General features: G+C 43.9%; 1 protein-coding gene across 2 annotated transcripts in view; it reads left to right on the forward strand.

Annotated features, from left to right (window-relative positions):
- The window catches only part of POMT2 (protein O-mannosyltransferase 2), a 1,453,485-nt gene that overhangs the window by 158,738 nt on the left and 1,279,329 nt on the right, over nt 1–15,418 (forward strand). For both annotated transcript variants that reach the window (XM_044073901.1, XM_044073900.1), the window contains exon 6: nt 10,371–10,530. In XM_044073901.1, coding sequence (XP_043929836.1) covers nt 10,371–10,530 — 160 coding nt within the window. The remainder of the gene's footprint in view (nt 1–10,370; nt 10,531–15,418) is intronic.

The raw sequence follows: 15,418 nt of genomic DNA on the forward strand, positions 1-15,418 counted from the left end.
TTTTGGAGGCAGCTACTTGGAGTTCAGTGCATACTTTCTCTAAGCATTACCATCTTCCTCTCTACTCTAAATCTAGGGCTGGTTTTGCCACAGCTATTTTGCAAGGCATGTTGACAGCTCCTGCTTCCTTATGATTTGCCAGCCTCCCTTAACTCTGCTTTGGGATTCTACCCAATGGTTAGGACTGCAGCAATGTGGAATGAAGAACATAGTACAGTTTTGTACCTACCATAAATGTAGATGTTCGAGGATCCACATTGCTGCAGTCCAATTTACCCTCCCTCCTTCCCCTCTGTGTGTAGGGGTGTTGGTGTGGGTTAGGATATACTCTTGTACATTTGTATATATTGTATATCTGTTTGGTGCAGGGTTTTTTGGTTTTGGTTTGGGCCTTGTCTTTTTAGGGTCTTCTGACATCTGGGGCAAGAAAAGACTGAGGATATGACGTCGGTCATGCGCATTAGTACCCTGACGTCCTGACATCAGTCTAATGCGCCTTGACCGACGTCAGCCATATACTTTGGTATTCGGGCCGACTGGACAGCGGACTACCCAATGGTTAGGACTGCAGCAATGTGGATCCTCGAACATCTACATTTATGGTAGGTACAAAACTGTACTTTATCCTCTTATGTCCATCTTAACCATCCCTCTGTTCCTCCCTTCCACTTCCAGATTGCCACCAATATTTTGCAGCTCTTACTGGATCTTGAAGGATGGTCCAAAGTCTCTTGTTATGGGCCTTCCTGGTATTGGCTTAAGTTTTTTCTTAGGTGACTTATTAAGTAAGGTCAGATATGGGAGGGATAAACTCAATCTGATGAGACTTGGAATGCAGAGCATTATGAGAGGGGAATTGAAGCTTTGGGACCAAGATTTGGAAGTGCTGGCCTTAGATCCGATCAAATCCAGTAACCCACAGGTTGATACAAATGGCAGAAGACAACATGCATCTAGCATTATAGAAAGTATATAGCTTTTGTATGTATAACGTTTGAGAAATAGAAGGGTCAATGATATAATCTGGGCATACTGCATTGTGTGAGGTAAAATGGTTGTTGTGATTATAAAGAGGAAAGAGTAGATGAAACACAGAGTAATGATTGTCAGGTTAGAATCATGACTGGGGAGTGGTCTGTTATTTCAAAAGCAAACTTGTCAAAATGTTGTTGAATCAAGTTTGCTCCTCTTCCAAGAAGCGTTGTGGCCTTGGAAAATGTTTAAGATGTTTATATAAGTAAGGGAGAAGTGCAGGGACAAATGGAGTTAGAGGGCACAATTACCCTGCAAAACTAAGGGCTGAACCACTTTGAAGGGAGCGAATTCATGGAAATGTCAGTTTAATGAGTTTGCTGCCCTTAAAAAGGGCTAAACCTCTGGCAGTTTATGGTAGGGCAAGTTTAGGCTATACATTGAAGATAATGTATACAGCAGATTTGATGTGTGGCAGAACCTGTAAATTTATTGATGACTGGGTTAGTGCACTATCATTTTGTTTATAGTTGTTAGATTGCTTTGACTAATATAAATAATAGTTTAGAAGTTCTAAGGAAGGAGCAGTTTACTTTTAGTGCTAGCTGCATTTATTAGGTAGACACTGTGAACTTTTAAGTCTTCTTGGTTTTTTAGTGTATCCTTTTGGTCATATGTAGATTTTTTCAGGCACGTGCTCTGGGAGATGTCAAAAATTATTAAAATGTTAGATTCCCTGATAATTAACTCCTTAAATATATGTTCATATCCCTCGTAAACACTGTCACCATTTTTTGCCTCCTTATAGGTTCATAGGTATGTACTAGGCTATCGGCCCAAGGGCCTAAGTAAGCCTAGCCAACAAGGTTCCCTGGCTTACGCCACCCAAGAAAGTTAATTTCCTGTGCCCCTGTCGGGCAGAGCTACAGAAGTGATCCCCGGGATGTATTTCCTATTTCCCATCAACTCATCAAGATTTTTCTTGAAGAGTGCTAATGAGGAACTTTGCTTGACATAGATGGGTAGCTTGTTCCAGAGTATAGGAAGTCTCTGGGACAGGAATCTATCCCTCCAACGTGTCCTGTTTATTGTGATGACAAGGTTTAGGTCCCTAGAGCATGTAGCTCAGAGGGATTGGGATTTCTTTAGGTGTAGCTTATCCAACAGCTCTGGGTTTAACATAGCTTTATATGTTAGGCAGAGATCTCATCAGCGTAGGCACTATGCTACAGAATAAAGCTGGAGTTTTTTTAGACGGTCAGTGTAGGGCATCTGTTTGAGGCCAGTAATCCTCTTTGTGAGTTATTTCTGTGGCCTTTCCAGGTGCTGCAGATGTCTTGTGAGGTACATTCCAAAAGGGGCGTTGTTCTCTATAATGGGTCTGAGTGCCGAGTAGAGGGGAACAATGACCTCTTTTTTCCTGGATGAGAACCCTTTTGTGATGAGGTGTGCCACATAGAAGGATTTCCTGACTACTGTGGCGATGTGATTATCAAAGGAGAGACTACTGTCCACCTGGGTCCCAAGGTCTCTTATCACACATTCGGTATTAAGTAGACTACCATTTATGTGGTAGTTCATGGGTACAGAGTTTTTACCAAAGGGGATGACAGTGTACTTTTTGGCATTGAGCTTGAGGCCATACCACTGACACCAGGCATCTGTCTCAGTGAGGCCCTTCTGTAGGATGTCCACATCATTTGGGGACTAGACTATGGCTCCTAGTTTGCAGTCATCTGCGAACTTCGTTAACCAGAGGCCTTCTGTGTTAGCCTGTACTTTAGAGAAGTAGATACCAAACAGGAGAGGTGCCAGGACTGAACCCTGTGGTACTCCACATGTCACTGGTTTGAAGTCAGATTTGGAGTCTGCAACTTTTACAGTGTGGGTTCTGTCAGTGAGCCAGTTGGCAACCCATCTTGTGACATAGGGATTTATACCAAGTTTAGTGAGTTTAGCTATAATTCCCGAATGGGGGATGGTGTTTAAAGCCTTGGTGAGGTCAAGATAGGCTGTGTGAACCACCTTACCCTCCTCTACGGCTTTAAAGCTGCATTGAGTCATAGGCTTGTCCATTTCCTTCCCCAGCATGGGAAGTCGCTTCATAACTCCTTTGTGGATTGTGTTGTTACCATTCTCAACTGTGAGATGCATTACCTGTGATCCTCCGTGTTGACTCTTTCATTTCTTAAGTGTTTATTCTTTCTACAACATAAAGATCTGTATTTCCCTTTCCTTGTCACTTTTGTAACCTGTTATCTTGCAGCCCACTCTTAAATCTTTACATACAAGTGTGCTTTGCTTAACGCCCTTTCTTACAACATCTGACCACATGTACATCCTTATAGTACAGTAAAGAATCCGTCCGTCCATCCTCAACCCCTTTTCCCATTTTGCACATGGGTTTGGGATATCACTTCAACAGTGACAATTATCTTGAGTCAAGGTTTACACCTCAAGTAAAGAATATTTGCTATTTAGTCAGTAGAAGTAATACAGTACAGTACAATAGGCCTATACAATATAGTACTACATATGATGTTTGCATAGCATTCTAGTTGCCTAATGTCTTACTGTACAGAACCTATCATGGACGTTAAGTGACACACCTGTATTCTTTTCATGTGATTGCCAATTCCACTAAGGCTACTACTTCAACCCACAGTGAATTAGCATGCTATGAAAAAGGCAAAAGTTACCACAAGAGAAAGATATTAGATTAAAATGTATGTATGTTGTGGGCATCTGCTACACAACAGGCTGCAATTTAGCAAATTGAAAGATAAGAAAGAGAGAAGAAAAAAAGAAGTGCCAACATGTTTGTCTAAAGGTTTGACAGGCACCTAGGAAGATTAGTAGCACTGAACAAAGTTTACTTGTATTGTTAAATGTGCCTGAATACTAAGGCATTATCAACTGTTAAACTTTTAGTTACTAGTGTTCTGACTAGAATGTTACCATATGTGAAAATTAACTACTCTCTTGTTATGAATAAAACACAGGTGCCAAAACACAAACTCCAACAATCTCACAGTTACTGTTAATTTTCTGAGATGGTCAAAAGTTTGGATCTGAAGTAGTTAACTTAATTTTATCTGCAACCTGTGGTATTCGGATCCATATTGGATCCGAGCCGGCAAAATATTTTCTAGCATCTGGTCTGAGCTCCTCCCTCTAACCATAATGCACCACCATCTCCTGCCTTTCCTCAGATCTCATTTTCCACGCCACAGTGAGCATCGTAGTCTCTTTGCTCTGAGCTCAGGGATAAATAAGTTGGGATTGTTCCTCCTATTTAGTGTGTCTGTGATCGTTAGTGTATCCTACCTCCCCCATTAGTATAACGATTTCTTCGTCGGTTCAAAAAAAAGAAAAACATTTTTTTTGTCTTGTCAGTTGCTGTTAGGCCCACTTTCCCTCAGCGTGTGTGTGTGTGTGTGTGTGTGTGTGTGTGTGTGTGTGTGTGTGTGTGTGTGTGTGTTGTATTCTTTCTGTAGGGTGTGGCTTTCAGTTTTGGACTATGACTGCTCAGCCTAAATCAGTCTTCAAAAAATGTACAGTGTGTGGCTGCAAGCTCTCACCAGCTGATGATCACACTCTGTGTGTAATTTGTTTGGGAGTGCCCCATTTATCCACCCAGTGCGCTATCTGTGTGGGTTTTAACCCAAGAGCCCTCAGGGATCGAAAGGCCAAATTGGTCGCCAGGGGTCTTCTCCCTGCTTCTTTTCTGGATTCTGCTTCAGCCTCTGTTGCCGGTACTCCCACCAAATCTCCTACCCAGGCAGGGACTCAAAACTCCCGCTTCTTCTGGTGCTGGGGCAGACAAGCAAAAAGAAAGACAGAGACAAGGACCGAGAAAGGCACAGGGAGGATAAAGAAAGGAGGAGGGCTAGGCCTCACAAGAGATCCCCGGACAGGGAGCCTTTCCTTAGCCCTCCTTCTAAGACTTCGAGGCAAGTTTCTCCACGACTCCGATCACCCAGTTTGTCACCGGTGCTGCTGGAATCTTCGGATCCGAGGCCTTCCTCACCCTTACTGCTCAGACCAGCCAGATCCGAGTCGGTTGCTTCTTCGCAATTGACTCTGAGCCTATCGAACTTAGACATGGAAAGGATGATGCGGAGATTTCTTCAGGCCCAAATACAGATGGAAGTCTTGCCAGGCCCCTCTCCCTCCAGAGGGGGGACCTCCATGCCCTTTTTCGGCCCCATCTCTCCTTCCCCGATCCGAGCGATTGCTTTGGGATTTTTGGATCTGAGGCTCTTTGGAGCTGGTAGCTCAGTGCTGATGGTTTCTCCAACCTCGACTCTGGCTGTTACCTTGATTTCCTCGGATCCAGCTAGTTCGGATCTGGGTGACTCTCGGAGCCGTGGACAGAGAATCGGACCCGAGGGAATGGATTCTTCTTCAGCTCCAGCTTGTTCGGATCCGAACCGTTCCCTTGGAACTCGGGCTACCCTTGCTTCGGCTCCGATCCCAGCTTCGGACACGAGGAGGGCTTCTTCCTTGCTGGGTGTCAAGGAGGTATGCTCTCCATCGGCATTCAAAGTGGTGGAGAGGGTTGTCTCCCAAGGATTGAGACCCCAGCCCATCTCCTCGGATTCCACCCAGACCCCACTGCATTTGGCATCGACTCCCTTCATCCTATCTGAAGGACAGCCCATGCCAGAGGACCCCCAGGTTATTCCCTCTGAGGAACCCCCTGCGGCTCACAAATCCTCTACAGAGTGTCCCACTGAAGAGGGCAACTGTAAGCGCAAGTGCAAAAGGAGGCACTTTGACTCCCCCGAGTCCCTCACTACGGACACAGACTTAGAGGAAGGAAAAGGTTCCCCCAGGTCACCTCCCGAAGATGTCTCCTTTGGAGACATCATGGAGATTCTCCGCCAGAGGGGAGGTTGGTCAGCCCCAAAACCTTCAGATGAGTCTGTGTTCCTGGAGGCCTTTGGCACGGGCCCATCTACTCCCTGGGTGTCCCCGCCAGCGGATCCCTTGGTGGACCTTATCACCATGCAGGCATGGAAGGAGCCTGACTCCGTAAAGCCTATCCCCAAATGCCCTGACAAGATCCTCCCACCGACAGACAACCATGGTCTAAAGGAGCCCGCATTGATGCTAAGGTGGTCGCAGCAGCCACCAGGAAGGAACTAGCACAGGAAAGTTCCTCAGTCCACCCTCTGGACAAAGGAGTCTAGGTTGGTGGATAGGTTTGGGAAGCGTGTTTATTCATCAGCGACTTTTTCCATCCGTGTGCTGAACTATTTGGCACGTTATCCGGCTTCAGCGAGACCTTGTCTCAGGATTTGCTGAGTCTCCCCCAGAGTCCTTATCGCAGCAGGACAAACAACTGTTCTCCGCAAAAATGTCAACTCTGAAGTCAGTATCGAACACGTCCATGCGTCTTTTTTTCCTACACTACGGAAGAAGCGGCTAGGACGGCTGGGACAGGCATAGCCATGAGGCGTCACACCTGGCTCAGTTTGTGTCAGTTTGCGGATCCTTTCAAGGCATCATTTATTAATGTCCAGGAAAACAGTACGTGACACTCTTGTCCAGAGCGAAAAAGACGGGAAGACATTGTCTGCCATTGGGATCTGCTTCTCTAACCCTCAGCAGTCCTTTTATAGGAATCAAAGAGGACAAAAGAAGATGTGGTTCCGGAAATCTCAGTTTTCCCGGGAGTCTCAGGACAACTATTCCCCCAGAGGCAGAGGGGGACAGTATTGACGCCAACCCAGAGGTAGAGGGGGTCCTAGGAATTTCGAGTCTAGAGAACCTTTTTCTGACAGGCCCGCCCAACAGCCCTGAGGGGTTGCCCGACTGTCCTACTCTGGAGGCAGTCGGGGGGAGATTGTCATTGCACCCACGGCATGGGAGTCCATAACTGCAGATCATTGGGTGCTACAAATAATTTCCAGAGGCTACACTAATCCCATTTGTTGCCCCGCCGGGGCCTACAAGACACCTCCCGGATGTTCCACCTGCTCACAGGGAGGCTGCAGCTTTAGAGGTTTTAAAGCTTCTTCAAAAACGAGCCATCGAACCGGTCCCCTTCGGCCAGTCCGGATTAGGCATTTACTCCATGTTCTTTTTAGTGCCAAAAAAGACTGGGGATCTCAGGCCCATCTTGGACCTGTCAACCTTGAACCTGTCCGTCACCAAACAAGAGTTCCGGATGGTCACCTTACAGTCCATTCTACCTTATCTCCGAGAGTGTGACTGGATGTGCTCGTTAGACCTCCAGGATGCCTACTACCATATCAAAGTTCACAGAAGCTCCAGGAGGTTTCTTAGCTTCTGGCTGGGAGCCAGTCACTTCCAGTTCAGAGCTCTACCCTTCGATCTCACCACAGCCCCCAGGGTGTTCACCAAGGTAATGGCAGTCATAGCATCTCACCTGAGGCTTCAGGGAATTCAGGTCTTTCCATACCTGGACGACTGGCTCTTCGCTGCGTCCACCAAGTGTCTGGCCCGAGACTACTTTCTTCTCTTGGCAGATCGATTGGTGATTACAGTCAATGTTCACAAATCCCAACTGCAACCAGTACAAGTTCTAGACTTCATCGGAGCATGACTAGACACTTTGCAGCTAAAAGTTTTCTTAACACCAGAAAGGATCTTGCATCTCAGGTGTCACATAGCTCAAATAGTGAACCTCAAATTTCCAAAGGCGAGCGATGTTCTCTGTGCTCCATTGCTGCCTCTATAGCTATTCTTCTTTGCACACACCTTCATATGCGGGTGGACACTGGTGGTCCAGTGTTCTTGGCTAGACCTGCCCAGGATCAGTCACACCTGCAGGACGTCCCTCCCTTGGTGGCTGAGTTCACCAGAAGTTGCAGCGGGACACCCCTTTGTGTCATCCCCGGTCCAAGCCACAGTGACCACAGACACCTCCCAACACTGTTTGGGAAGGACAGTCCAAGGCATGTGGTCCCAGATGGAGACCAATTGGCACATAAATGTTCTAGAGATGAGGGCAGTGCTTGTAGCGTTGAAAGCCTTTCACACTATGCTCCCTCTTGGAATGATTGCAATTCAGTCAGACAACATGTCGGTTGTCTGATATGTCAACTAACAAGGGGGAACCAGATCCTGTCCCCTGTGTCGCAAGACCATGAGAGTGTGGGAGTGGGCGACTTCCACCAGTCGGTTTCTGATTCCAACACACATCCCGGTACACTCCAACATTTTAGCAGACAGATTGAGTTGGGCTATTCTGAAGCTATACGAGTGGTCTCTGAAACAGTCCGTAGCGGAGGAGATATTCCTTGCATGGGGACAGCCTTGCTGCAACCTCTTTGCATCTCCTTCCAACGCGAAGTGCAGCGAGTTCTTCGCTCTGATTCCCTCCCCAGGGGATGCCCCCAGAAATGCTCTTGTCCATGTTTGGCCCCCCGGTCTTCTGTATGCTTACCCTCCATTATTGCTCATTCCGAAGTTCCTTCAGAAAGCTTGCCGACTGGGGTGCAAAGTGATCCTCATTGCCCCATTCTGGCCTCGCCAAGTTTGGTTTCCTTTCCTTTGGTCTCATCTTCTAGCTACTCCATGGATTCTGGATCCCTGCCCGGATCTAATCTCTCATCCATCGGGTGCCTGCCCGCCCAACCTGGACAGCCTCAAGCTGACAGCTTGGTTGCTCCAGTTCCATTGATTGTCAGGACTCCCGGTCTTTCATCCCCTGTAAAATCTATACTAGTGGCCTCTTTTAAAGCTTCCACTAGGAAAGTTTATTGCAGTAAATGGAAGCATTTTTCCATTTGGGCCTCTTACAGGAACCTGGATCCTTTTACAGCTCCTGTTCCAGTGGTGTTAGATTTTTTGACTAGTATCTTTCAGCAAGGAGCTAGCTGTGAAAGTACAGTTGTCAGCCATTTCTAATTTTCATGTTGGGGAAGATAACATCGCCTTAACTTCTTCTAGGCTGTGTAAGACTTTTCTTGAAGGCATTTTTCTTTTGCGTCCTCCTGTCAAAGATTCGGTGCCTCCTTGGGACCTTACCTTCTTCCTGCAGGCATTGGTGGCACCCCCTTTGAACCTGCAGCTTCAGTGGATCTAAAATTTTTGTCTTGTAAGACCGCCTTTCTAGTGGCCTTTACATCAGCCAGGAGGGTTTCTGAGCTTCAGGCTTTGTCTGCCATGCCTCCTTATTTGGTCTTCCATAAGGATAGGGTATCTCTCAGTACAAATCCTTCATTCCTACCCAAAGTGGCATCTGAATCAAACATAAACCAGTCTATTAATCTACCCATTTTGTTTCCAAATTTCCAAAACAAGGTTAAATATAAACTTCACTTGTTAGATGTTCATAGACAACTTCATTTCTATCTTCATAGAACAAAGTCATTCTGCAAGTCCAGCCAATTGTTCGTTTCCTTTTCCAAACCTTTTTTGGGAAAGGCCATTTCCAAGGATTCCTTAGCTAGATGAATCATTATTTGCATTTTGTATGTTTACAAAGCAAAAGGTTCATCTCCTCCTGGTATAATTAAAGCTCACTCTACCAGGTCCATGGCGACTTCTGCTGCCTTTTGGTCTAGGGTTTCTTTGGATGACATTTGCGCAGCAGCAGCTTGGGCAAATCCACATACCTTAATTTCTCATTATAAATTAGACCTGATTTCCAGAGGAAGAGCATCCTTTGGCTCTGCGGTGCTCAGAAACATCCTTCCATGAGGGCCTATCAGGATTTAAGTACCTGGAGACTCTATCCCACAGGTTGCAGATAAAATGAAGTTAACTACTTCAGTTAAAGAAGTTATGTACTCATCATAACATTCCATCTGAGTAGTTATACTTCATTTTCCTGCAACTTTCCCTCCTTCCGTCCCCCTGACCTTATCATATCCATAAGTATGTTGGGCACTTTGGGCTGAGTTGCTAATGTGGATAGTTGCAGCAAACTCGATCGGAGGGAAGGCAGAAGATGGTGGTGCGTTATGGGTAGGGGGAGGAGCTCAGAGCTTGGAGCAGATGCTAGAAAATATTTTGCCAGCTAAGATCCGATATGGATCCGAATACCACAGGTTGCAGAAAAATGAAGTATAACTACTCAGATGAAACATTATGGTGAGTACATAACTTTTTTTTGCAGGGTAAAATACTGAATTTTAGTTCTCATACTAAGGATCTTACTCCAGTAAAAGGTATTACATCATAAAAGAAGGCTACTGCTATAACCACTTTGCTGCTCAGAGTCTGGACATTAGTATTTTCTGGAATTTTTTTTTTTTTTTATATATATCAAGTGATCTTACAATGGAACATTGGAAGAGACTGGTCTTTTAAAAAAGAAAGCAAGGAGGGAGGGAGGACAGTAGAAGTCATGATGTAAAAAAAAAGTCACTTATTTGCATGTCAAATAGGCTGTTATCATATTTTATGTTTTCTTCCTGTAGGCCGTTTTCTGCCTCCTGGTGGTTTTGGCTCGCCATTACTGGAATTAATCTTGGTGGAGCTCTAGGTGTGAAGTTTGTTGGAGTTTTTGTGATTCTTTTGGTGGGACAAAACACCGCATGTGATCTCTGGCGGCTGCTGGGAGACCTTAATATTACAATGGTAAGTACATATAAAGTTGCGTGGTTAGATCTCTCCAATATCACTGACCTGTTGAACTAACAGTCACACCTTGACAATTGATGTTTCCTATTGTGTGTCATTTATAATGAAAAATGTATTTACTCTGTTAAAAATATTGTTAATCCTTTACATATTCCAGCCATCACTACTGCAGCTTATGAGGTTTACATGCCCATCACTGAGGGCTGCCCCGGCTAAGACAAGTGTCATCAAAGACAAATGCTGAATCAAGTTAAATTCAGATGCAAAGCATCATGTTTTCCGTCTGCGTGCAAGTCCAATTTAACTACACTGCTGAATGCAGTTTATTCACTAGTATGGTTGAGGGCTGAAACCTTGGTCAACAGAAGTGTCTTTCAGTGTTTCCATCATGTTATGTCTGTTCTGCGTAATGCTTTCCACACCTCTGAGAATCACTATAGTGCACTGTTGGTGTGACATTCTTATGTTACTTGCAAATCAGTAAAAACTAAATGAAAACTCCAGCCAAGCTGGAACTTCCAATGAGTGACCTCTCAAACCTCTTCAGAGGCACATGGGATATATGCAAATGACCTTTATGAGCACCAGGTGTTTCAGCTAATTTGCGATTCTGAATGCCCATGACTTGTTTCGTTGTTTTAATGGAGAATTTCAGGCCAATAAAGCCAAACCCCACTAGCTGTGGATATGCATATTTCGGCCTTGTTATGACCTCATCAGCACAGCACAAGCAGAGTATTTGACTAAGCATAAGAAACACAGGGCTGTTATACCCAGCTGTTCCATTATCATTAGGGTGACCGCAAAATATCCCAAATAACAAACTAAAACAGTAAGTGAGAAGGTCCCACTTATTGTTTTAGTATGTTACTTGCAAATAAAAAGTCAAGGTTTTCTTGTCATTGTGTAGGGATTGAAAAGAGTCTTTATTTTGTTCCTATAGAGATTATATCTTGTTGCTTCCGTTTTCTGAATGTTACTTCAGTGTTAATTTAGATTTTAAGTTTTGGAGACTGACTTTGAACATGGTGTTTTGTTTACACAGTTTTTTTTAAATTACTGTATTTATTTTACCCAGCAGTCTGTTTTGGTGGTCTTCGCTTCCAGCTTACCCACTGGTAACATTGTGGGGGAAAGGGGTATTTCACTGATGGTCGCATCCATTTAAAACCATTGATCACAAATTTCATAATGATGTGTTAATGACTTATGGAACTGCTTATTGGGATTATTTTTGTGCTTTTTTCTGTAAGTATAACTTCAGCAGAGAGCAAGAATGTCAGTGGCTGAAGTGTGCATGCTTTTTCATGCAGCATACTGGTAACTTTTGTAATTCTGTCTTGCATGTGGGCAGCATGTGTTAGCCAGTGGCATTTTTTTGCTTGGGGACAGTTTTATGTCACTGTTTTCATCTGAGTTGCCTTTAGGGAAAGATGGTTGTCTTTCAAATACTCAGCCAATTCTCAGCAGGTTGCTTATGTCAGCCACAGGTAGAGGTTGTCAGTGAAGAAAGAAAAGAGATATTGCCTGTTTGGTTACTTTTTTGTAATCTGATTATTTTATTTTTTTTTTGCAAATCTGATCTATCCCTGTGATGATAATGCTTTAGCTTGGCTGTTTCTGTCAGCTGAGGAATACATTTTTCCTTTATAGCATTTGTCATTTAAGATGTTCTTCCATATTACTGTTGCAGTATCCATTACCTCTGGAATCTCCTGCCAAGGATAGCCCAACATCTGGCCGGTATACCAAAGCGTTAATTACCTAGGGAGCACCATACATCAATCGTATGCTTCCTACGCAAAAGTAGAGCATAAAGATGACATGTGTGCTCCCAACTCAGAACCTCATTATCACTAGTCTGAACACTGTTTTTGTACATCAGTCTGAACGCCCTTCACTTTGCTGATTATACTGAGCCTACATCTTTCAGATAGGTGCTCTCTTGGGGTTCTTTTTTCTTTTTCTTACATTGTTTAGTGGCCTACATGTCATCCAAGTAAGGGAAATGTCAGTGTAGGAGGCAGATTCCCCATAAAGACCACCATATAGTAGGTGCCTTTTTTGCTTAGTTGCATCTCACGACCACACTCAGTGTTCCATCTGTCGATCTTTTTGTACCCAAGAGTCTGTATAGCTGCCTTTCTTCACTTTCTATTTACCTTGAGAACCATTGTCTCAAGTTTTTGGCCCAAGGTATAGCCTCTGCTCAAAAAGAAGACAAAAAAGTCTAGGCCTGATTCTGCTGCTGTCCATCCTCCTCCAGACGACTCTCTTGAAGTTAGTGGGAACCCAGAGGATTGTCTGGCACTGCCGTCAGTTTTTTCTGTGGAGACCTTCTTGGAAGACGAAATAGAACCTGCATCACGCACATCCTCAGAGGCCTTGCAAATGTCCACTGTGGACGTTGAGGGTGAACCACATATGATTATTTCCAAGGGGCCTAGAAGGATTCCTCAGATTCTTGTTAAGGAAGAGGTGCTGGGTACCTTAATCGAATCTAGGCAGGAGCCTAAACTTCTGCTTTTCGTCAGAGCAGACGTCCCAGTGAAGAGCAGGCAGAAGACTAAGCATGTGTTGTCTACCCCCAGGGATCCACAGAGGGAATTGCAGGACTTCACTCAAGGTCTGTTCAGTGCCTTGATGTCATTAAAGCCTTCCTCAGGGGTTTTCATTTCCTGCACCTCTTTGGTCCTTTACCCCTAAGAGGGCTAGGGAATTGGAGTCTTCGGGGAAAGATTCTGACTTTCTGGCTGACTCTTTAGTCTATTCCTCTCAATTGCCTTCACCTTTAGACTACTGTTCTGAGTAGGAGAAATGTGTCAGTCCTGATTCTCCTTTGGAGGGGCTTTTCTTTGGTGACATGGTCCTATGTATGATGGAGCATTTCAAATGAAGTTTCTCTCAAGTGTAGGATGTCCAGAAAAGGTATTATGAGTTGTTACAAATGGACTCTCCTAAACCTTCAGCTGCCCCTCCTGTCTTGGCTGCTTTATTAGATATCTTCTGTGCTGCCTCCCTAAAACTGGATTCTCAACCTCCAGCTCCTAAGAAACCTGATAGGTTCTGTAAGGTGCCAGATGCCTGCAAGTTCTTGTACAAGTGCCTTCCATCTGATCCTGCAGTGATTTCTGTATCTACTGATAAGCCTTTTAGGCTGTTGACTTCTTCCAAGCTCCTCCTTTCAGATAAGGATAGTAGAGCCATGGAGAGGCTTCAGGGTTATCAGTTACCAGACAGATTGGAAAGATTGTTTCTGATATGCCTGACTCTGAGGATAAGACCTCAGTTCTTTCCTTCTCAGGTTGCCCATCACTCTATTAAATGCAGGTATGATAAAGCTGGTGCATCTTCTTGGGATGCTGTGTCTGGCTCAATGATGAGGTGTTATTCCTGGCTTCGCCTTCAAGCCTTGCCAGATGATATCAAAGCAATGCTTCTGGACACTTCTTTAGATAACCAGAAGTTGTCTGGTACTGCTGAAGCTGGCCCTGTCCAGACCTTTTCATGATCAAGATATGGTTGTGAAAGATTTGAAGCAGATTTTTGTCTCACCTATTCCCCCAAGTTTCAAAGGAACTATCCTACTAAGACTGCTTTTTTGTGTAGATTGCCTAGACAGTCTTTCAAAGGTAAGAAGGCTCCTAGGCATGTTTTTTCAGACAAGTCTACTCAAACACCCAGGGCCCAGAAGTAGTACTTTTGTGACAAATTTTAGCCATTTGACTGCCTGCCCTCTCTTCGACTTGGCCAGGTACATTTGTCTGTCAGGCTTTCTGTTTCTCTCCGAATTTGGCAGCTGATAACCGCAGACATCTGGGTTCTCTGCATTTTCCGGCAGGGTTACTTTGTGACTTGGAAGACCCTTCCCTCTTTTCCAGTATTCCTCAACCTCTTGCAAAACAGCTTCCTCATTTTTCCAGGGTTATTGCATGGTCTGCTGGACCAGAGTATCATTCAGCTGGTTCCACAGACAGAGAGGGGTTTGGATTTTTATTCCAGGATTTTTCTGGTTCCCAGGAAAGAAGGTTTATGTTGTCTTTGAGAAGACCAAAAGTTGTATTTATAAAGACTTTTTTTTTAACGAGAAACATCTTTATTAAATTATCACATATGACATAGACAGTCATACATTCATATAAATGAAAGCAAACCATATTGACAATTTTGGTTGCAAAATTATACATCACTTATAATCTATTCAGTCACTGTCAGGAAAAGATTACATAGCTCATTCAAATCTTGCCTTCTTTAAACCTCATTCCTATTCTTCCCACAATTCCCATTTTTCTATGTAATTTGCTCCTATCCTTTTCTAAATCTCCGCCTTCCAGTTGTTTTATCTCTACTACTATATTCATTACTTCTAGTACAATTCATTTAGACTATGATTTCCTTTTTCTAATAATTGCTTTTTTTTTGTCAGCCACTACAATTAGATTCAGCACGGCCTTACTATGTCTAGGCAATTCTGATTCTGTATCACAGCTCAAAAAATCATTTCCGTAGTTATACCAATTTGCTCACCCAGTATCTCTGATAAAGTAGTTTACAGGGAATCTTTAAAGACTGCCAACTCATTATACTCCCAGAAAATTTGTTCCCATAACCTCTTTCTTCCCCATCATACCTCTAACATTTGCTGTTTACCTGAGGAAAAAATTATTTGGAATCTACTTGGGATGTAAAAATACCAATGTAAACGCTTCCAAGCAAAGATCCTAAATCTTCTAGACTTGGTTGCATATTTGGGAGGCATACATATATCGCCCCATTGTTTCTTTGTGAATTGCTTATCCAGTCTTATAAATTTTTTATCTCCTGTAATTGATTCTTACAGTTGTCATGCAATATTTCATATGCTATACTAATTATTCCTTTTTAA

The sequence above is a fragment of the Protopterus annectens genome, chromosome 6.part0 (assembly GCF_019279795.1).
Source record: "Protopterus annectens isolate FY-2018-M chromosome 6.part0, PAN1.0, whole genome shotgun sequence".
Taxonomy (NCBI): domain Eukaryota; kingdom Metazoa; phylum Chordata; order Ceratodontiformes; family Protopteridae; genus Protopterus; species Protopterus annectens.